This window comes from Prunus avium, chromosome 6 (assembly GCF_965620075.1).
Source record: "Prunus avium chromosome 6, drPruAviu1.hap1.1, whole genome shotgun sequence".
Lineage (NCBI taxonomy): Eukaryota > Viridiplantae > Streptophyta > Magnoliopsida > Rosales > Rosaceae > Prunus > Prunus avium.
Genome location: NC_142289.1, coordinates 37,971,753 through 37,993,931, shown reverse-complemented (window position 1 = coordinate 37,993,931; position 22,179 = coordinate 37,971,753). Strand labels below are relative to the sequence as shown.

At 35.7% G+C, this 22,179-nt stretch overlaps 3 protein-coding genes across 3 annotated transcripts; 1 reads left to right on the top strand and 2 right to left on the bottom strand.

The window, feature by feature from the left end:
• The first annotated feature begins 1,964 nt into the window (after nt 1-1,964).
• Nucleotides 1,965-7,714, top strand: LOC110745804 (linoleate 13S-lipoxygenase 2-1, chloroplastic-like). Its single transcript, XM_021945948.2, has 9 exons — nt 1,965-2,538; nt 3,599-3,867; nt 4,293-4,530; nt 4,725-5,042; nt 5,272-5,357; nt 5,522-5,632; nt 5,714-6,015; nt 6,128-6,394; nt 6,632-7,714. Exons 1-9 carry the CDS (start codon nt 2,049-2,051, stop codon nt 7,389-7,391), a joined length of 2,841 nt encoding a protein of 946 aa, XP_021801640.2. The 5' UTR covers nt 1,965-2,048; the 3' UTR covers nt 7,392-7,714.
• Nucleotides 7,715-9,404: 1,690 nt separating this feature from the next.
• LOC110745810 (beta-glucosidase 13-like) lies at nt 9,405-13,271 on the bottom strand. The gene is made up of 12 exons (XM_088254949.1): nt 13,077-13,271; nt 12,873-12,942; nt 12,462-12,520; nt 12,260-12,335; nt 12,056-12,133; nt 11,872-11,959; nt 11,523-11,778; nt 11,069-11,402; nt 10,891-10,922; nt 10,706-10,808; nt 10,466-10,574; nt 9,405-10,380 (listed from the first exon to the last, which is right to left on the bottom strand). Exons 1-12 carry the CDS (start codon nt 13,269-13,271, stop codon nt 10,209-10,211), a joined length of 1,572 nt encoding a protein of 523 aa, XP_088111075.1. The 3' UTR covers nt 9,405-10,208.
• A 1,298-nt stretch (nt 13,272-14,569) lies between these two features.
• Nucleotides 14,570-19,044, bottom strand: LOC110745096 (beta-glucosidase 12-like). The gene is made up of 13 exons (XM_021945173.2): nt 18,810-19,044; nt 18,621-18,690; nt 18,468-18,526; nt 18,285-18,360; nt 17,923-18,000; nt 17,758-17,845; nt 16,903-17,158; nt 16,662-16,777; nt 15,842-16,065; nt 15,710-15,741; nt 15,128-15,230; nt 14,933-15,041; nt 14,570-14,848 (listed from the first exon to the last, which is right to left on the bottom strand). Exons 1-13 carry the CDS (start codon nt 18,981-18,983, stop codon nt 14,617-14,619), a joined length of 1,617 nt encoding a protein of 538 aa, XP_021800865.2. The 5' UTR covers nt 18,984-19,044; the 3' UTR covers nt 14,570-14,616.
• Between the last annotated feature and the right edge of the window lie 3,135 nt (nt 19,045-22,179).

Genomic DNA, 22,179 nt, shown 5'->3' with positions numbered 1-22,179 from the left:
GGAAATTTAATCTTCACATGGTTATTTTGGTACGATGATGTATATATGAGTGTGATCAGTTGAGCTTTGAATATTCATATTACTGTGGTACAAGGATGGTGGGGACCATTTTATATATGGCTAGCCTAGGTGACACCGTGACAGGGAATTTTTATGGACCATTAATTTATTTACTAAAATGTGAACCATGCGTCTTGATGTTGTGTTCATTCAAACTTACATTAGTTTGGCAAATAGCCTCTCAACTGCATGGAAGGCCTTACAACTCTCATGTTTGAATTTCCATGATATCTTGATAGTGTGTATGTGAGAGAAAACTCCCTCCTTTTATAGTTTAGACTATTGTTTATATATATATTTTTAAAAATGTATGCGTTCTAATTTTTACTGGTTTAATTATAAACATACTAAGAGCATCCACAGTGGGGGGGTGTATTTTCGGGGGTGTAAAGCCACTTTTACATCCTCTTTACACCTCCGGGGGGTGTAAATACGCTTTGTGCTCCAATGAGAGGGTGTATTTTCGGGGGTGTAAAGCCACTTTTCTCCATTTTCCCTCACCTTTTTGCAGTTGGGTCCCACCTGCAAGAGATGTAAAAAAAGATGTACAATTGCATCTAAATATACATCTCCAAGGTGGTGATGTAATTATACATTCATATACACCCCCCCATTGAGGATGATTTCGATCACAATTGGTGTATATTTAACATACACCCCCTTATACACCCCCCACTGTGAATGCTCTAATAATTTTATAGTTAAGAATAAGTGAAAGCAACATGGATCCAAAGATGGCTTTAAATTGGGGAGGGACAGAAGGAGCAACGAGGAGCAATATGCGAAGCACCACAGTTGATCAAAAGCCATACAAGTGGTTCAAGGAAAGCGAGCAACGACAATCTGGATTGTCCACATATATGTTATGTTTTAGTCGTAGACTCGTAGACCTGACCAGAAACCATTTGTCTTTCTTGGATAAATATCTGTCAAGTTCCGATTCCATACCATTCATCCATATGCCCACAGATTATCAACCCGATCAACGACTAAAGACAATCCAAGCATGAGGGCCCCCAGCTTATATATATATATTGGCTGTCAAATTGCAGCTATCTCAGAAATTACCTGACTAATTAATTTATAATTTATGTCATGCACTTGTGGAAAACGTTTATTCAAGAATCAAGATTTAGTTCTTGGTGTGTACGGTAAGAATTACTTGATTTTACATGACAACTTGTGAGATAGAAATGCACCGATTTGTTTTTTAGTGAGTATTTCTCTTCCCATTTAATATTATAAGTGGTCTCACATTTAAATCCTCCTTCCCGTTGATAAAAAAAATTTAAAAACTTGAACATAAGTGTATCTTATATGTATATATTTTATCCTAAAATTTTGAACTCCAGATTTATAAATAAAATAAATCTGAAAATGAATGAAATCGTGACCCATATATCATAATCCTAACTCAGTACTCCAATTTGTTCTTTAGCCGTTGAATTTTCATATGACAAATTAAAATATAGCAAGTGCCTTATTAAGGGGAGGTAATAATAGTCCAATTAGTTTGGAAAAGAACGAGTAATTTTTGGGTGTTTCGGGTACACCACATGCCTGGTGTATCATCCAATAGACAGAGATGACATATGAAATATTTCCAATACAGCCCGTCACATGTCATAAAAAGAAATACAGTAAATTGGACAATAATTTCACATGTCCTATGTTTATTGGATGGTACACCAGCCACATGGTGTACCCGGAACATATAAAAATTTCTCAAAAAGAACCTATTTGTGCTTCACGTGCATTCTAGTTTTTCACCTATTTGTGCTTCATTTATCTCACTTTTTTCTTTCTTGTATTTTCATGTGCAACTTGGGACATCCCATTCACAATTAATCAATGGAATTCTCTAGAATCTCTTTCCTCTATTTAAGGATAACTCCATTTAGCCTAAGGCTCCAAGCAAACCTAGGACACTCTCATCCTAGTTATCCTCTCCTTCCCTGTGCAAATACTCTGCAAATAAAAAAAATAAGATGTTGAAGCCCCAACTTCACCAATCTCGGTCTGCCCAAACTCTCTTTCTTCACAAACCATTCATCCATGGCAGTAGCAGAAGTACTTCACTTCCTATCTGGTCAAGGCCCTCACTCCTCAATAAACACAGAAACGTACGAGTTGGCTTGATTCCTAGCAACACAAATTCCGTAAGTAGTAGTAGTAGCAGTAGTGATAGTAGTAGTACTCCTACTACTACCACTAAAACTACTAGTACTACGACTATGACTACAACTCCTACTACTATCCAGACTGCGCCTACTACTCCTACTACCACCACCACCACCACTATTGTGACGACTGAAGTCGTCACCGAGAAGTTCATTAGTGTTAAGGCCACCATAACTGTGACGCTTACAGTTGGAGGCTTTCTCTCACACCTTGGTCTAAAACGAGGGCTTGATGATATAACAGATATGCTTGGTCAATCGCTCTTATTGGAGCTTGTTAGCGCTGAGCTTGAACCCAGTAAGTATGGAGTTTCGCAGAGCATGCATGTGCATTCAAACCACAGCTTAACTAACTTCTCATTGAGTAACCCTAGCTAGGTGAATGTTTTTTTATTTAAAGATTTGTTTAAAGATTTGTTTTCTTGGTCATCATCTTTAAATTTTCCTTGATTTCTTATACACAGCTAGCTAACTATTTCTTTTGATTTTGGGACCAGATAACACAGCTAAATTTTTCCAGACAGAGATTTGATTTCCAAATCTATTTTTAGTTTACGCTATAAGTAGTCATTCCTAAATAATTTTTTTATATATATTTTCTTTTAACAAACAAAAGACGATATATCTTCGCTTCTATCCTAATGTATCTTAATGTGTGAAGGGAAATGGAGATAGTGATGAGAGAGGACCATCTCAATATCATTCCATTGGTGAGAATCATGGTTACGCAACATGGTTTTTGCCAGTTACTAGATATCATAGAAAAGGAAAAGCCTTGTTTTTTTTTTTTTTTCCAGATATGGTCCCTACAAGCCAAAATGAAGCACACAAAATTGGCATGCATGGACCATTTATGGTCCCAGAGAGTCGGACGAAGTAGGAAACTATAATTGCTAATTGACATACTTGTACCGTCTTAAAAAAAAATTATTTATTTTATTTTCAGCAATTGATATTTAATTAATCAACTTGAGAACTTGCGTCTCAAACCTAGGATCCTTGCCCTCCCACTACACGTCCCATGTCACTTAAGTTAAGCTCGGTATAGTATATGTTGTTACGACCACGTCCACAAACACGATTTTCATCTCACTAACTCTTAATTTAATGGTATTTTATTCCAAATGTCGCAAGAAACCCAAGTTCGAAATCCCCTGTCATGTTAATAAAAAACAAGATTTCATCTAATTTAATTAATTAGTAGATCTTAACTGACCGTATCCATATACATATAATTTAGGAACTTATATATATCCATTAATTATATGCATGTTGTAATTAGGAAATGATATCCATTAATTATATGCATGTTGTAATTAGGAAATGATTTATTAATTTGTTAAGTTTTTGCGGTGAAGAAACTGGATTAGAGAAGGAGAAGGTTGCAGGGTTCGCACACAAGAGCCGCCGAAAGGAAGGTGAGATAATATACGAGACAGACTTCAAAGTTCCAGTCCATTTTGGGGAGGTGGGTGCTGTTTTGGTAGAGAATGAACACCACAAGGAGATGTTTCTCAAGGATATTGTCCTCGATGGCCTCCCCTATGGCTCTGTACATCTTAGCTGCAATTCTTGGGTCCACTCCAAGTATGACAATCCTGAGAAGAGGGTCTTCTTCACCAACAAGGTCAGCCATTTCTAATCACATATAATATATATCTAGACCTAAATTTCTGTAACTAAATATGCTGAATTAATTAAATTTTTAGAAAGAAATTTTGTCTCTCTTCAAAAATAGACGTCATATATATATGTGAAAGGCTAGGTGACGACAACATGAGTTTGGTAGGTTGATTGGACTGGATTATTTCAATTAATATTGGTCAAGGTTCATGGCAAAACTTATTAAATTGGACAACAATCCAACATATGTATTGTGTCTTACAAATCTCATCTAGAGGGGTGAGACTCATAAGGACTGGCTTGGACTCCAACCAATCCAAACCGAGCCACCAAACAAGGCTAGGACATTTATAAAAATAAAAAATAAAAAATAGACGTCATATCTTCGTTTTGAAATGGTTCATGATTTTGTGCATTTGTGTGGAGCAGTCATACTTGCCATCTCAAACACCAAGTGGGTTGGTGAGGCTAAGGGAAGAGGAGCTTGTGACTTTGCGTGGCAATGGCCAAGGAGAGCGGAAGTTCTTTGAGAGGATATATGATTACGATGTTTACAACGATCTTGGGGAGCCTGATAAGAACTTAAGACTTCAAAGACCAGTACTTGGTGGCATAGAATTCCCTTACCCCAGACGTTGTAGAACTGGACGACCACAATGCGAAGCAGGTACACCAAACTACACATGTAGGCTACTATTTTCTTGCCAAACAGTTTGGCATGTTGTATTATTAGATGTCCAAATCACGCACAAAAATTCAAATAAGAATCTACCCGATTAGTTACCAATTCAGATTGAAAATCTTGGTAAGTTTTGCAAGAGATGTTAAATTAAAATGATTAACAAATGGTTATGTATACAGATTCCTTATCCGAGAAAAGGAGCAACAAGTGGTACGTTCCTAGAGATGAAGCCTTCTCAGAGGTAAAGCAGCTAACATTTTCAGCAAAGACAGTCTACTCTGTGATGCACGCATTGGTACCATCTCTGGAGACAGCCATGGCTGACAATGATCTTGGATTCGCATACTTCACCGCCATAGACTCACTTTTTAACGAGGGGATTAACTTGCCTCCCTTCAAGGAACAAGGGATTCTCAAAACCCTCCTTCCCAGGCTAGTCAAGGTTGTGGCTTCTGGAGATGATGTCTTGCGTTTTGTACCCCCGGAAACTATGAATCGTAAGTAAATATATGTATACATCTAAGAAAAATTTCCTATTTACCTCTTACCAAACAGTCTGACATGTTATGTTATCAGTTGATTAAGTGAAATTATGTCAAGGATATGTGCGGTCCAAATGTACATGTCATATAACAAGTCCATATATCCGTGTGTACATGTATGCCCCTACGTTCTCTCACTCTCTCTAGCTAACTGATAAGTCTTTTTTGGTTGGGGTTTTTTCAGGGGACAAATTCTTTTGGTTTAGGGATGAGGAATTTGCTAGGCAGACTCTTGCAGGAATGAATCCATACAGCCTCAAGTTGGTGACGGTACGATTTAGTTATTTATACAGTGACACTATGTATGAACATATTACTTTTTATGAATTAAAGAAAATCTTATTATTATTACTTTTTTTTTTTGGTCTGAACTTATTATTATTACTTTATACATGCTCACATATGGGCAAAATGTAAACAAAAAAAAACTGCAGGAATGGCCATTGAAGAGTGAATTGGACCCCGAGATCTATGGCCCGCCGGAATCAGCGATCACGAAGGAAATAATTGAGCAAGAGATTAGAGGCTTCCCAACCGTTCAGGAGGTAGTATGATAATTAATTAATTAAGATTTAAAAGAGAAGTATATTAACAAGTATAATAATCCTGGTATATAATATATGCAGGTCATAAGAGAGAAGAAATTGTTTATTTTAGATTACCATGATTTGTTTTTGCCCTATGTGAGTAAAGTAAGAGAGATCGAAGGCACCACGCTATATGGATCGAGGACTTTGTTTTTTCTAACCCGGGAAGGAACACTGAGGCCATTGGCTATTGAGCTCACAAGGCCGCCAATGGACGGAAAGCCACAGTGGAAGCAAGTTTTCCAGCCATCTTGGAATGCCACCGGGGTCTGGCTTTGGAGGCTTGCCAAGGCACATGTCCTTGCCCACGATTCTGGTTATCATCAACTCGTTAGTCACTGGTAAATATAATCCAAATATATCTCATTGAAAGATTTTTTACTCCTGCTGCCTTTTCTTTGGTTTTAGGTTTCAATGTTCGTCCAATATTTAGGGAAGCCACTTCTTTTGCAGGCTAAGAACACATTGCGTCACAGAACCTTATATAATTGCAACGAATCGACAACTCAGTGTCATGCACCCAATCTATAGATTGTTACATCCCCATTTCAGATATACGATGGAGATTAATGCTCTTGCTCGCGAATCGCTTATCAATTCCGGCGGTATCATTGAAAGCTCGTTCTCTCCTGGAAAATACTCCATTGAGCTTAGCGCAGTTGCCTATGGCAAGGAGTGGCGGTTCGACCAAGAGGCCCTCCCGGCTGACCTTATTAGAAGGTAATTTAATTTACTCTCAGCTGATCACATGTATAGTTCACATTGAAAATTTGACAACTACGCATGTCGCGTCAGATATCTAGTTAGAGAACTTGATGATTGGGTTCAAATTAATAGTCTAATACCATAACATCTCATATATATGATAATTGAACAATTCCCTATATTAATATCTAATTTTATGATATCCTTTGCACTGTTTAACTAAAATCTTGATGTTCAATTTGTATTTTCTAGGGGCATGGCTGTTGAAGACCCAACTGCTCCGCATGGTTTAAAGCTAACAATTGAAGACTATCCTTTTGCCAATGATGGTCTCCTCATGTGGGATGCCATCAAACAATGGGTCACTGACTATGTAAACCACTACTACCCAGACTCCAGCCTTGTACAGACTGATGGAGAGCTCCAAGCATGGTGGACAGAAATCAAAACAGTAGGCCATGCTGACAAAAAGGACGAACCATGGTGGCCAGAACTCAACACCCCTGAAGACCTCATTGGCATTATCACCACATTGGTGTGGGTCACATCTGGCCACCATGCAGCTGTCAACTTTGGGCAATACGTCTATGCGGGTTATTTCCCTAACAGGCCGACAATTGCAAGGACCAATATGCCCACAGAAGACCCCTCGCCAGAGTTTTGGAAAAACTTCTTGAAAAAGCCTGAAGGTGCACTTTTGCAGTGCTTCCCTTCACAACTCCAAGCAACAAGAATCATGGCTGTTCTGGATATTTTGTCAAATCATTCACCGGATGAAGAGTACATTGGAGAGAAGATGGAAGCGGCATGGGTTGAGGAACCCGTTATAAAGGCGGCGTTTGAACGCTTTAAGGGGAGGTTGTTGGTGATTGAAGGAATTATTGATGATAGAAATGCCAACAGTGAGTTGAAAAACAGAAATGGAGCTGGGGTTGTGCCTTATGAGCTTTTAAAGCCCTTTTCACAACCTGGGGTCACAGGAATGGGAGTTCCATATAGCATCTCTATTTGAAACTGATGAGTAGTTAGTGTGTCATCTGGTTCTCAGTTCTTTTTCTTTTTCTTTTCTTTTCTTTCAACATATAGTATTAGGTAAGGCAAGTCCTACCCATTAGTCACGAGTCATGACATTTAGGCATGGTACATGTTAGAAATTAAACCAAGCTTTCTATTTTATCTTTTGTGAACTTCAGCCCTGGTTTCGACCCAAAAAAAAAACTTCAGCCCTGGTGTATTCAGGCTTTTAGGTCTGATATATAATTTATCCTTGGGGTTCTTTGAGTGTGTGTATTTGCTGTTAAAGTGAAAGTAATATTTCACATCTTATTGTAGTTATCTATCTCTTGGTTTATGTGAGACTACTTTTGTGCTTTGTTTTACCATACCCTGGGTCCGGGACGTGACAGAAGCTTTCCCCACAAACTTGACACAAGCTTTCCCCATTATGCAATGTAGAAAGCGCGAACTGCGCATTATACTCGCACTATATTGATTTCAAGGTTTAAGGTGAAATAATAATAGTATGAAGTGTTACCAAAAATGAAATAATCTATTTCACGGTTCGACGTATATTACAAAATATTGACATCACACACACATACATATATATATATTCGAATGTTATTATTGTGCGGATACCATGTATTTTGTATTATCCCTCTTTATTTTTATCCATATTTACTATAGCGTCCATATAATCATAACATGCGGATATAACTATATGTATATATTGTGCATACTGTGAAAGTTAGGTAGTCTAAACGTGTATCACACACACATATATGGTCCACACTGCATGCTTAAGAACGGACTAGTCTAAAGTGGTCCACAAATCCATGTGATCATGAATCCACATATACATAAGTACATATATATCTTTCGGAAAAAAACTACACACTCATAAAATACAAAATCAGAAAACCCACGTGTAATCCAAGCTATGCTTTTCAAGTTGGCCCTGCCTTGTGGGGCTACAGATGGCCTGGCTTATTGCAAATGTGTTTTGTACTCATCCAGTTGTGTCAATATCTTTATAGGCTACATAAAAGCACATTATTTGTTGGGAATCTTCCTCTTCCTCTACATAATTGTTTATAGTGGATTAGTGAAGAAATCAGTGTATGTGCTACTAAATAACCTCTACATAATTGTGTGTGGATCTTGTTGCATGATGAGTCTCTCATGGAGATTTTTTAGGATGAGGTTGAGGATAATCCCACATCCATACAAAATTTACGATGGATCGTTTTTTCTCTTAATTAGTTAGGAGGGTATATAGTTCTTACTCTCACTAAAATGAATTAATATCAATATTATATGTATGTGTGTGTATATATATAGAGATAGCTTCTATTGAGGGATCCCTCAAATTAGCTTATTTGAGGGACACTCTTGTAGGGCCCATTCCGTATTGTATTTCATTAATCCAAACCGTCTATTTTTTAGATACTCATTCAAAGATCATCCCTACAAAAAATCACTTGAATCTGATATCATTTGACCACTCAATTGAATTATTGAAATTTTAGTACTTTCTTGAAGGACCGTGTTCATTGATTTTGTAGGACACAATTGGATATCGAAATGGTTTCCGATTTATCTAATTTTTTGCAAGGATGATTTATGAATGTAGACTTAAAAAATATATGGTTTCGATCATTAAAAAAAAATTCTTATGGGACTCTAAAGGATATCTCTCAAATAAAATTATTTGAAGGATCTCTCAATAGAAAGAGACTGATATATATATATAAAAGGAGCAGATCCGTAACACCATAAATTTAACACAAATTTTCAACCATTAAATTAGACTACAATAAATGACTGAGAATAAACAAACTAATTCTTCCAAATTTTTGAAAGAATTATATATGCGATGTTAGTAGTTAGACTACTCATGGAGATAGTGAAACAAGAGAGCATATGCATGCATTTGTCTCTTCAATAATTCACGATTTGTATCCTTGTGATATATATATATATTTCGTTCGTATGTGTGAAAGCCACAGTACATGGAAAAAGCTTAATTAGCTCCAATAATTGCTAGCTCTAACAAACTTCGGGTTCTAAAATATATACAACAAGACATGGGATAATTAATTGGTGATGTCTGGCTTAGAGAGAAACAATGAGAAAGCGTGAGTGTAGTGGAATATTCCATATGACAAGATAAAGGCTTTTTGTTGCTTACTAAACAAATTAAATATCTCCTTTTGATGTCATGCAACATGTCTTTGTAAGAGATAATAATTGGCCAATTTTTTGAAAATGAGCATACAAACCAAATTGAAAAAGTCAAAACCTAGTAAAACACGCTACTTAGTATCAACGAGCTGGTAGCTTAAGTGGTTAAGAGCATTTACTCATACATTTGAGGTCCTAAGTTCGATTTGCCCCTCCACCACCCTAAACCCTTTGTATAAAAAAAGACCTGCTTTGTTTTGACCCAAAAAAGAAAAAGACATGCGGCTTTTTGAACCCAAAAAAAAGAAGAAAAAAGAACCTGCTTAGTAAAGTCATTTGAATAATTAGTCATACCATATCAGCACCATGATAATGCTGCAACCAAGCTTATAGAAGAGTTTTTCTTATGTCTAATATGGTGGTTGTAGGGTGCCGTTACAAACAGTTCTAGATGTCTAATGATGACGAGACACTTCAAAAGTTTAATTCCCAAATATTTAGTCTCTAGGATTGATCACAAGGCATATTTCAGGTTATATCTTTTTATTAGTTGGAGAAGTTCTACTCATATATTGTGTGAGCCAAATATCTCGATTGACATTGTTCTCTCTCTCGACCCAGAAAGAAGAAGACATTTGTATATCTCTTAGTATTTTCTGAGAAATTGTTTGAACCAGCATGCTGAGAGTTTAGGGTATCTTTTCAACCCATCTTTATAATCAACATAGTTGATACCAAACCGAACAGTGTATCCTAATGTCCATTCAAAATTGTCTAGCAATGACCACGCAAAGTACCCTTTCACATTGACACCATCTCTGCAAAAAAAGAGGTTGTAAATAAAATATCAGAGATATAACTAATTATATTGTTGAACGAATCTGTCGCAAAGGTGAAACTCACTTGATCGCTGCTTCAAGGTAATAAAGATGGCGAAAATGATAGTCAACTCTTTGGTTGTCGACTAGGGCTTCCTCAAGAGATAACTTGGGATCATTAAGCTCATCAAAGCCTAGAGTACAAGGGGAAAAGTTAATGTTTAGTTTTCCGTTTAACATCTAAAATCCATTCCTCGTAGTTTACCACCCTCTATCTGCCCAGAAAAACTAAAATATATATGATGTTAACTTTAGAGATGGTTACCATTCTCTGTGATGTAAATAACCGGATTATGATATTTTCTCTTGGTGTAGAGCAAAACATCTCTAATGCCCCTCGGATAAACATACACAGTCTCTGAAGCACCCTGCAAGATCGACCATCAATCATAAGGAGTACTTATGGATATTGAAGAGGAAATTATAAGGTTTAAAAAATTTGATACACACCTTTGGCCCAATGGGAATTCCGTTACGCACGGCTGGCAAAACAAAGACAGACAAGATGTCATAAACAAGATAACATATAAGAGTAATTTTATTTATTACATCGCCAATCTTTATAAGAAAAATGTGGTCAGGAACTAATTACTGAGTAAATTGATAGCTGTGGGTTTAGAATTTATACGTGAAATTGAAGTAAGGGAGTCTTTTAAGTAGCTAGCATTTCCAGCGCGTAGTTGCGGTGCATCAGATACATAGTTAGATGTATAATAGTTCAATCCGATAAAATCAAATGATCCCTTCAGCAATTTGGATTGCTCCTTGTTGAACTTAGGTAATCGGATTCCAACAAGAGATCGCATGCTGTACGGGTAGTCACCATTTGTCAATGGGTCCATAAACCATCCAAGCAGGAAATCTAAGGATCTAAGTGCAGCATCTTTGTCTTTCTTTGTCTCGGAAAATGGCACCACCCACAGTGACACCAACGTTATTCCTATCAATCCCTTTTGAGACGTCTGCACATGTCACAACATTTTGCTAGTCAATTAATGTTTTATCTCATTATAACTGCACACATTTTCCTTAATATATACGTAAAATATCGAATTAATAGGGTCATTGTTGTTGTAGATTACCTGATATTTTTCCTTATATAACTTAACGGCAGTTGCATGAGCAAGAAGCTGGTTGTGTGTGACCAAATATGGCTCAACTCCTGAATCTCCCCCAGTGCAGTTGCGTTTTAGCCACTCAGAACATCGTCCTGGTGCCAAATCCCCAGTTGCATAACCAGCCACACTTAAGGCTAATGGCTCATTCAATGTGATCCAGTGCTTCACCCGATCACCAAATTCTTTAAAACAAAGCTCTGAATAGTCCTTAAAATGCTTCCTGCATTCATGTAACAATGTTATTGATGAGACCAAGTTATGTTTGATTCATTTTACAAATTGATCAGAGGTACTATAACATTACATCACTTACACAACTTGAGGACTTAAGAAGCCACCATATTCATCTTCCAAGGTTTGCGGAAGATCCCAGTGAAAGAGTGTCACAAAAGGCTTTATACCTGCATTCAATAATTAATAGGAAAAGAAATTCAATTACCATTATCAGTTTTTGACGACTGTATAATCATAATATAAGATTAATTTATAGAAATTACCATTGGCAAGGAGTTCATTGATGAGGTTGTTATAGTATCCTATCCCTTCCTTGTTCACACCCCCACTTAGTTTCCCATCTAAGTTAAATATATAAATATAACATTAGTATAATAAATTGAATTTAATTAGAGGGCCATCAAATTGGTCCCAACCACCAACAAGATTAATGTAATAGCCAAGATTGATACATGCGACCAACTTACTTGGTAGCACTCTGGACCATGAGATAGAAAATCTATAAGCATCCAAATTCATTTCTTTCATAATCCCCACATCTTCCTATTAAAAAAAAAATGTAACTAGGAATCAATGGATGATGTTGTTTCGCATTATTGTCTCAGAATTAATTTTTAATTAAAATACATCATATACTCTTCTTTTGGATTTAGTTAGATGCCGCTGTACCTTATAGCGATGATATGAATCTAGTGCGATATCTCCATTGCTACCATCTTTTATCTTACCTGCAAATACCCATACAAATTTAAAATATAAAATATTATATTAATTTGATTACTTATTGGGCTAAAAAATCAATTATATTATATTCGTAGTTGGCCTATTCTTAAACAGAATGATACTATTATATTGTCTTATATGCAATTCCATTCCATTATATTCGTCTTTCTAACTCGTCCATAATACTCTGTTCTGCCGGCATCAAAGGGAAGCTCTTCCGAACGGCAGTCATCGTCACTTAATTTAATGATATGACTTACCAACAATCATTGACGCTAGGCTTATAAATTCATTTCCTATTGTTGTGCATGCCATGCAGCCATTAACTTTGTGTTAAAAGAAGAATAAGAAAAATACCTGGGTATTTATGGGTGTACGTATCCCATATACTTGGTCCTCTGCCACCTTCATTTGCCCCACCTTCATACTGGAAAAAGGAAAATCTTATGTTAAGGTAATGTTTCCTCGCAGACTTATGTTGTCATTTTAATGTTGACATACAATGTGACAAGAGAACATTTCCTGCCAGTTGAAAATTCAGATAGCAAACTACTTTATTACCTGGTAAGATGCTGAAGCTGTCCCAAATATGAAACCTGATGGAAAACTGCTGCGATTGAGGAATGAAGTGTCGTAGAGACTACCACTTAGACTAGGTGTTATAACTGACTTACTACTCCTCACTATAGAGGCAAGGAAAATTACTATGAAGCCTACAAGTACTAAAAGAAGAGAACCTCTCGATCTGGATGCCATAATTTACTTTGGCTATGCATTTTGGGCTCTGTAGCTACAGGCATTTATAGACAGATGAAGCACATGCATGATGAGAAAAATACAATAGAACAAAGACAGGGAACAAGACATATAGCCAGAAAGTACTGCTCTTCCATTTTGATATTTGAATTAATTAGTTAACAATGACAACATTAATTGTATTTGATACTCTGAAAGTTTTGTGGTTAACTCATTTAGGTTGTTTATGATATTTTCTATATATTCTGTGGCGAGGGACCGAGTCACCGAGGCATTATGATATATCATATACCAGCACCCTGGCCTCGTTCAACTTTCAAACAAATTCATTAACTGAAGGAAGAATCATGGACGGCAAGTTATGCCTAAGTGTGCCGGTTGCCGGCAGTATTGGGCTAGCTGCAAATTAGCAGAATAATTATTTTAATATGATATAAAATGCTATAAATATTGAAACCACATAAAAACCCAATTACCATTTTGAGTGATGTAATTGAACAATTGGATTATTATTATCACTTTTTTGTGTGAAGCAACTATTACCCTCGGCTGCTACAAGCGATAATCTACTTTAAAGTAATCTAAACTATAAGAAGGGGGATTTGAACTCGGGTGCAGAGTGGGGAGCGCATCAGCTCTAACCAACTTGGCTAAGCCCATATCTGCGGTCATTATAGTATTTAATTAAAAACTCTTATTTGATGCAAACATGAGGCTAAACACAACTAACAAAAGTACTTTTGCATAATAATTACATTATTAGTTAATGGCAACCTTTGGATCAATCGGATACCACTAGGCTTGGCAGCCAGAACATACAAGTTCAAGGGCTTGTTAGTATATGTGTGCGTACGGTACATTAGCCTGAGAATCTGTCGGGTAGCTTTTGTGTCTAGCATTAAGATGAAGTGCAAAATATGTGTCTATTAATCTAATTCAATAAAATCAATTGAACCTTTAAGCATCTATTTTTATTGTTTTGAGTGAGTAATCGATTTCCTTCCAACAAGAACCGCATCCGGTTGGGATAGTCGCATTGTGTCACTGAGTGGGCAAATCCACGATAACATCCAAGATTACATATATTAGGTGACTTCAGTATTATCAATGGAAGATTCAAGGAGTGATGTGGATATATGATGAAGATTCAAAGAGTAATATCTGGCGATGGATTTGTAGTTTAAGTGGTTAAGAACAGTTAATCCTGCACAGTCTCTCCAAAATTACTTGTATAAAAACATAATACTAATATAAATCTCTACATTTAAACTTTCAAGTATACACAAGCTACCTTAACTTTTATTGGAAAAACATACAAATAGAATAAATTTGTTTAGCACTGTGGTCAATGGATTGAGATTTTGGGTTTTTTTGAGCCTTTAGGTTTAGAACCCCCAAGCGCACTTTTTTTCTTTTGAAGAAAATTCTTGAACCAGTTGGCTGAAAGTTTAGGATATCTTTTCAGTCCATCTTTGTAATCCACATAGTAGATGCCAAACCTAACCGTGTAACCATCATTCCATTCAAAGTTGTCAAGCAAAGACCATGCAAAGTATCCTTTCACATTAACGCCGTCCCTGCCAATATTTATACAATTATGCCAATTAAATTATTGTTGAAAAGAGTAAGAAAGAAATTTTGATGTTTTGTTAAACACTTACTTGATCGCGGCATGAAGATAATAAAGATGACTATCGTAATAGTCAATTCTTTGATAATCGACAAGGGCTTCCTCACGAGACAATTTGGGATTAGCGAATTCACTAACTCCTACAACATAATACGTAATATTTATTCAGTTTCAAATCCTAATATAATAGCTATTTTCTCGAGTTTGTGCAAAAACTATAATTTACCATTTTCGGTTATGTAAATCAGTGGATTATGATAGTTCCTGTTTACGTGAAGCAATAGTTCTTGAAGTCCTTTTGGATAAACATAAAGCCAACTTGAACCAGCCTGCTTAAATCATAGAACTTAATCATGTAGAGATCGTCATTAGTGTTTTAAGAACATTGATGCAATTGAAGGAAGTTGAGGTTCCACCCCAAAACCAATTGGCAATGGAGGGAGTAGTCCAACTCCTTATAAACCCAGGCTAGGTCCCTTAACATTTCAATGTGGGACAAATACTCTCAACACGCCCCCGCACGTGTGGCGAACTTTCAAGCCTAACACGTGGACAACACATATTGGGTGACGTGAGAGCACGTGTGGCCGTTGGGCCCAACACGTGAAGCCTTGCTCTGATACCATGAAGGAAGTTGAGGTTCCACCCCAAAACCAATTGGCAATGGAGGGAGTAGCCCAACTCCTTATAAACCCAGGCTAGGTCCCTTAACATTTCAATGTGGGACAAATACTCTCAACAGCAATATCATGAGGTCAAATTCCATTAACACAATGATGCAAATTATATTAACATGTTATGTACGTACCTTTGGACCAATCGAGGTACCATTACGCTCAGCTGTCATAACATACATTTCAAGACTTTGTTAGTCTAGGTGTGCATGTGTGTGTATATACAAAAGCAACAAAAGAAAGTCATAATTTTTTATTCTACTCACTTAAAAATTGAGTGCGAGAATCTGTCAAATAGCTTGGGTATGTTGTAGCATTAGGAAGAGGAGGTGCATCGGCTGCATAGTAGGTTGTATAGTAATTTAATCCAATGAAGTCAAATGAACCCTTTACACTTTTGGATTGCACTTTAGTGAACTTGGGTAATCGATTTCCAGCCAGTGATTGCATGATCTTAGGATATTCCCCCTTTGCCAGGGGATCCATAAACCTACATTAATAATTAACTTCTTACTTAGGCTGGAAATTATGAATTGACACGGATAGTCATGTATGATGTTAAATATCTAATAGGATTTTTCAACAACAAAAAAAATCAGATTTTTCTCTAATCTTCGATAAGTTGACATTGTACATTTTTTTTGGTTACATTGGGATTCAAACATGCGTTGTACGTTGATATATAAACAAATCACTAATTACTACCAAAAATATTTTTCTATAGCATACCATAGAAAAATCAAAACCATAAGAAGAAGAAAACTATGAAGAAAAAAAAAATGTAATTAAATTAGGTACTTGATAGTTGCATAAAATTTCTCAAATTACCTAAAACGAAGAAAATCATCCATAAAAGAAAATTCTTGTATTTGTTAACCTCGAATTGCAATCTTGTACTTCCCACAGAGAGAGAGAGAGAGAGAGAGAGAGAGAGAGAGAGAGTGCTGATATTTGTTGTGCTTTTTATGTCCAAAATGATGTTATTCTGGAGTTGAAAGTTAAGCGTATCCTATTTGGAGTTTAGTATTTGTATTGAGAAAACAATTGAATAGAAGTCTAGAGAATTATATATCAGCAAATACATACCATCCCAGCATGAAATCCACAGCTCGTGATGCAGCATCTTTGTCCTGTTTTGTGTTAGATAATGGCTCAAACCAAAGTGACACTAATGTTATTCCTATCAATCCTTTTTGTGACGCCTGCGCATTAAATATATTAAAAAAATTCAATAATTTGAGTAGTGTACAAATTAAAACGCAAATTTTGAAAAGAATATTAAAATTATAGAATTTGCAGGAATGACTTGGTATTTTTCAAAGAGGACCTGATACTTGTCTTTGTACAACTTTACAACTTTTGCATGAGCTAGGAGTTGATGGTGCGTCACTAAATATGGCTCAGTTGCTGAATCCCCACCTGTGCAATTTAGGTTTTGCCAATTAGAACATCGTGCGGGTGCAAGTAGGCCCCTTGCATAAGCATTCTTGGAGAAGGTCCATGGTTCATTAAATGTGATCCAATACTTAACTTTGTCACCAAATTCTTTAAAACAAAGCTCTGCATAATCTCGAAAATGATTCCTGCATATTACATAGTCTTGAGCATATGATGAAATTGTAGAGTGGTTCACTTTCTAACCGGTTATGGCCATATTAACTTACTAATTGATTAGTGCTTAAACACTCCCCACTTATCTTATACGAAAGAATTTTACCACACTCACTCCATGATTCATGTATACTGCATGTTTGATTGGAATGCTATTTCGTTGCATTTCATTTCCTTCTCGGTTGCATTTTTAGTTGGACATTGTAGTTTAATGTTGTGTTTTGTCTGGCCCGGTAAGTGCTAATTGAGTCCGTGGGCTTTTCTACTACATACTGGACCCGTTTTAATCAACTCTAGCTTATTGGGCCTTATTTTTCCTTTTATCTGAGTCTATTTTTGTTTACAAAAAAGAAAACCCGTAGAAATTGGCTAATTCTACGGTACCCCCTAATCAAAGAGAGAAACTCTCGAGCAATGAGGATATCACTTTTAGCTATTCTTGACCAATAACGTAATGAAACATCGAATAACTTTTCTACATTTCATTATGTTATTGGCCGGAAATTGCAAAATAGTCATATTCCCAATAAGTTTTTTATGCTAATCAAAGGATTGTTTCATTTTGACTTACACAACTTTAAGGCTTAAGAAGCCACCATATTCATCCTCCAAAGCTTGGGGAACATCCCAATGAAAGAGAGTGACAGCCGGCTTTATACCTGCATTAAAACAATTAATATTAATACATATTTATTTATTTTTTCATCTATAATTAGTCATAGGAGTCATGCATAACCACTGGCTACAAGCTTGTTGAGGAGATTCTTGTAATATTTGATTCCTTCCTTGTTCACACCGCCACTAAGCTTTCCATCTGATCAACATGACCCAAATTCAATTTAGAAAAATATTAAATGTTTAATGAAATAAGACAACAATAATGTGCTATAATAAGATTAAAACATTAATTACACAAAATTAGTTTTTTTATTTTTTTATTTTGCGAAACCAAAAGCACAAAATTAGTTCAATCAAAAGGCTTAAACGCCCCACCAACAAAATGTGATTCTATTAAGAGATTGATGGGTAATTTTTAGTTTATAATGTTTCATGGACTGAATAATTAAGAGATTGATGTAATTATACTTATCCTCTTACTTGGTAACAGTCTAGACCATGAGATTGAAAATCTGTATGCATCAAAACCCGTATCCTTCAAAATCCCAACATCTTCCTATAGCAAATACATAGCCAAAGAGTATAATTTGAAGAAATCATGAATATCGGAAAGAACTTGCTGTCCTTATATATACTTCATTTCTTATAATGTGGGATTTGTACCGTGTAGCGATGATATTGATCAATAGCCACATCTCCATTGCTGCGGTCCTTCATCCTCTCTGAGTATTTTATTTTATTTCCATTAAAACATGTGTCTAACAATCAAATTAAGTTTCATAAAAAAAAAAAAGAGTCTAAATAAGAGAAAGAAACCTGGATATTTGTGAGTGAATGTATCCCATATACTTGGTCCTCTACCACCTTCATTTGCAGCACCTTCATACTAAAATCCATACACACACAGCAGACACATAACCATCCAAACCATGCTCGAGCACATCTGACTAGAACCCTCAAAGAAAAGCCTAAATTATGTAATGAGATCATCAAAGAGAGAGGTACCTGGTATGCCGATCCAGCTGCCCCGAATAAGAAACCTTCCGGGAAACTGCTCCGGTTTAGCAAAGCAGCGCTACATGTAGCAACAGAATGCTTTGAATTAGGAGCTCCACTACTTGTAACTGCACAACCAAGAACAAGTAGGAGGCCTAAGAGGAAGGTGCTTTGGAGTTCCATAATTAATCCGTACTTAGTTTCGTCTTCTAGCTAGGCTTTTTCATAATATGTACTTGGCATTTGTTACTTGTATCATGGACAAAGCATGATATAATTTAAAAAAAGTAATTTGAAACCTGTGGCGTCTGTGAATCTTATAAACCTTAATTTCCATGTCCATTTAAGCTGCACGAAAAAAAGGGGCAATAAGAAGCGGTCAATGAGCTAAATTTGTTTAGGTTGTGATCATGTGTCAATTGAACCACATAAAAAGCGACCATTAAGATACAATGCGTTTGGCTAAGCACAACACAAAACTACATTTCCAATATTAATTACATACTGTTTTCTTTCTTGATTTCTAAATTACACAAGAGTGAGAAGTTCGGAGAATATATAAGAAGCTCGTCAATTAGGTTCTTGTAATATTGGATTCCTTCTTTGTTCACACCTCCACTTAGCTTTCCATCTGATAAGATGATCCAAATTAACATTATTTGGAAAGAAATTTTGGATACATTAAGATTACAATATTGTACCACAATAACACAGGTAAGTAATCACAATACGTTAGTTCGATAAAAAAACATTTGTCTCCCCAAAATGTGATTCCAATAACTTGGTTGTATGTAGAAGTTTTTTCTTTTGGACTGGATATGTAAAAAATTCATGTATACTGGTCGTCTTACTTGGTAATAATCTAGACCATGAGATTGAGAATCTGTAAGCATCAAAAGCCCATTTCCCTTTTGTTTGAAGGTTATATAATCTGGATTGGTTTTGATTTATGGTGCCATGGTTAAGTGTGTGTGTGTGTGTATTTGTATGAAGGTGGTAGAGGACCAAGTATATGGGATACTTTTACTCACAAATAGCCAGGTATTTTCTTTGTATTGATTTTATGTTTACTTCTATATATATTTCGGCAGCTTTTGCTTTGGCTTCAAATGAGTTCATAAAATATTCCCCCTATGTCTTCCAAAATATCTCATATGCTTAAGTCGAAAAAATTAGGTAATATAGCGGACGACAGCACTGGAGATGTAGCTTTTGATCAATATCATCACTACAAGGTACTAAGAGCAGAGTGCTGCTTTGACTGCCATGAGTAAGCAGTAATTGTTTTTCGTTTTGGACTCGTTACTTGGCATGACTTTTTTTTATATATATATCGTGGAGAAAGCATGGATATAAGAGGATAAATTAGCATTTTTTTTTTTGGGTCTGAACCACGAGATGGTCCTGGATGGGCCCCAACTATGGGTGGCACCTTTAAGACTTAACCACAACCCAGACTAATCTCCGCTCACACTGGGTCGGCCCGTAAGGGGTAAAGTGCTAGCCAAAGTGGTGACTCCGTACAAGAGCAGAGATCGAACCCTTGACCTCTCTTAAGGAATGAGAGTGCCGAACCACTCACACCAATCACCTTGGTTGATAAATTAGCATTAAGTTGAAGATAAAGACCACCTTATTCGAACTGTGGGGGAAACAAGAAATTAGATTCTTACTTAAATTGATTAAGAAGCGGTCAATGTGGAATTGGTTTAACTGGGTAAGATCACTTAAAGATTAAAGAACATTTAAAAAATACAAATTTAGTTATATACCCAATCTTAGACATAGTCTTATAAAAAACCGGGTATAGCCGGGCGGCTATAATATTTCTTTTAAAAAAATAGAAATAACCATGTATCGCTGCGCGGCTATACTATTTCTTAATGTATATATGTATATACGTAAAGAGTATAGCCGATATTTATTATATTATATTTTATTTTATTTTATAAAAAAAGAGCAGAATACAGCCACGAGGATATAAAACCGAGTATAGCCGCGCAGCTATATTATGTCTTTCTGAAAATTTAGGGAAAAAACTGAGTATAGCGATATTATGTCTTTCTGAAAATTTAGGGAAAAAACTGAGTATAGCCGGCCGGCTATACTATTTCTTTAAAAAAAAACCGATTTCTTTTAAAAAATAATTAGAAAAAACCGAGTATAGCCAGGCGGCTATACAATTTCTTTTAAACAAGTTTGGAAAAATCGAATGACAAAAACATAAGAAAAAAGAGTATAGATGCGGCTATACTATTTCTTTTTGAAAAATTAAGAAAAAACCGAGTATAGCCACCCGGCTATAATATTTCTTAAATTTTTTTTTTTTGAAAAAAGGACCCTCCAAGTTGCATTAATTTATACTTGATATATATTAATTTAATATAAACGCGCAGCTATACGACTAAAATATGTACATATTCAGCAAAATTTTAGCAAATTACAACTTAAAAGTTCGGCCACTATATAATATTTTAATATAGGATATTAAATTTTTTTAATATATATTATTTGTATTCAATGATATGTGGTAATTATGAAAAGAGTATAGTCGCTCGGCTATAATATTTTAATAAAAAACAAAAAGTAACCGCGTATAGCCGCGTGGCTATACTATTTCTTTAAAAAAAATTGAAAAAAAGCCAGTATAGCCGCCTGGATTTAGTATTTCTTTTTAAAAAAAATTAGAAAAAACCGAGTATAGCCCACCGGCTATACTACTTCTTTTTGAAAAATTAGGCAAAAATCCAGTATAGCCCGCCGGCTATACTATTTATTTTTGAAAAATTAAAAAATCGAGTATCGCCGTTCGGCTATACCATTTCTTTAAAAAAACAATTAAAAAAACCTATTATTGCCGCGCGGCTATACTATATTAATATTTAAAAAATTGGAAAAACTCTGTATAGCCGATGGGCTATACTATTTCTTAAAAAAAAAGAAGTAAAAACCACTTTAACGAGTATTGCCGTGCGTCTATACTATTTCTTTAATAAAATTGGATAAAACCCAGTATAGTTGTGCAGCTATACAATTTATTTATTTAAAAAAGAAAAAACTGAGTATAGCCGGCTATTCTATTTCTTTTATAAAAAAATTGGATAAACCCAGTATAGCCAGACGGCTATACTAGTTCTTTTTGAAAAATTAGGAACAAAAGAGTATAGCTGCACAGTGTAGCCCGGCTATACTATTTATTTTTGGATAAACCCATTTGTTTTAAAAAAAATTTGAAAAAACCCAGTGTAGCCTGGCTATACTATTTCTTTTAATTTTTTTTTGAAAAACCCAGTCTAGCCGGTCGGCTATACTATTTATTTTTTTTAAAAAATCGAAACACCGAGTATAGCCGGGCGGCTATACTATTTCTTTTAAGAAA

Excerpts from the sequence above, each read along its gene's own strand:
- LOC110745096 (XM_021945173.2), bottom strand. The coding sequence starts at position 18,983 with ATGGAACTCCAAAGCACCTTCCTCTTAGGCCTCCTACTTGTTCTTGGT. Across the intron at positions 16,066-16,661 it reads GTGGATTTCATGCTGGGATG|GTTTATGGATCCCCTGGCAA; the intron begins GTATGTATTTGC and ends TTATTAATGTAG. Across the intron at positions 14,849-14,932 it reads TATCTTCATGCCGCGATCAA|GGACGGCGTTAATGTGAAAG; the intron begins GTAAGTGTTTAA and ends AAATATTGGCAG.
- LOC110745810 (XM_088254949.1), bottom strand. The coding sequence starts at position 13,271 with ATGGCATCCAGATCGAGAGGTTCTCTTCTTTTAGTACTTGTAGGCTTC. Across the intron at positions 11,960-12,055 it reads CAATGAACTCCTTGCCAATG|GTATAAAGCCTTTTGTGACA; the intron begins GTAATTTCTATA and ends TATTGAATGCAG. Across the intron at positions 10,575-10,705 it reads TATTTACATCACAGAGAATG|GCTTTGATGAGCTTAATGAT; the intron begins GTAACCATCTCT and ends CTTGTACTCTAG.
- LOC110745804 (XM_021945948.2), top strand. The coding sequence starts at position 2,049 with ATGTTGAAGCCCCAACTTCACCAATCTCGGTCTGCCCAAACTCTCTTT. Across the intron at positions 4,531-4,724 it reads ACGACCACAATGCGAAGCAG|ATTCCTTATCCGAGAAAAGG; the intron begins GTACACCAAACT and ends TTATGTATACAG. Across the intron at positions 5,633-5,713 it reads GCTTCCCAACCGTTCAGGAG|GTCATAAGAGAGAAGAAATT; the intron begins GTAGTATGATAA and ends TAATATATGCAG.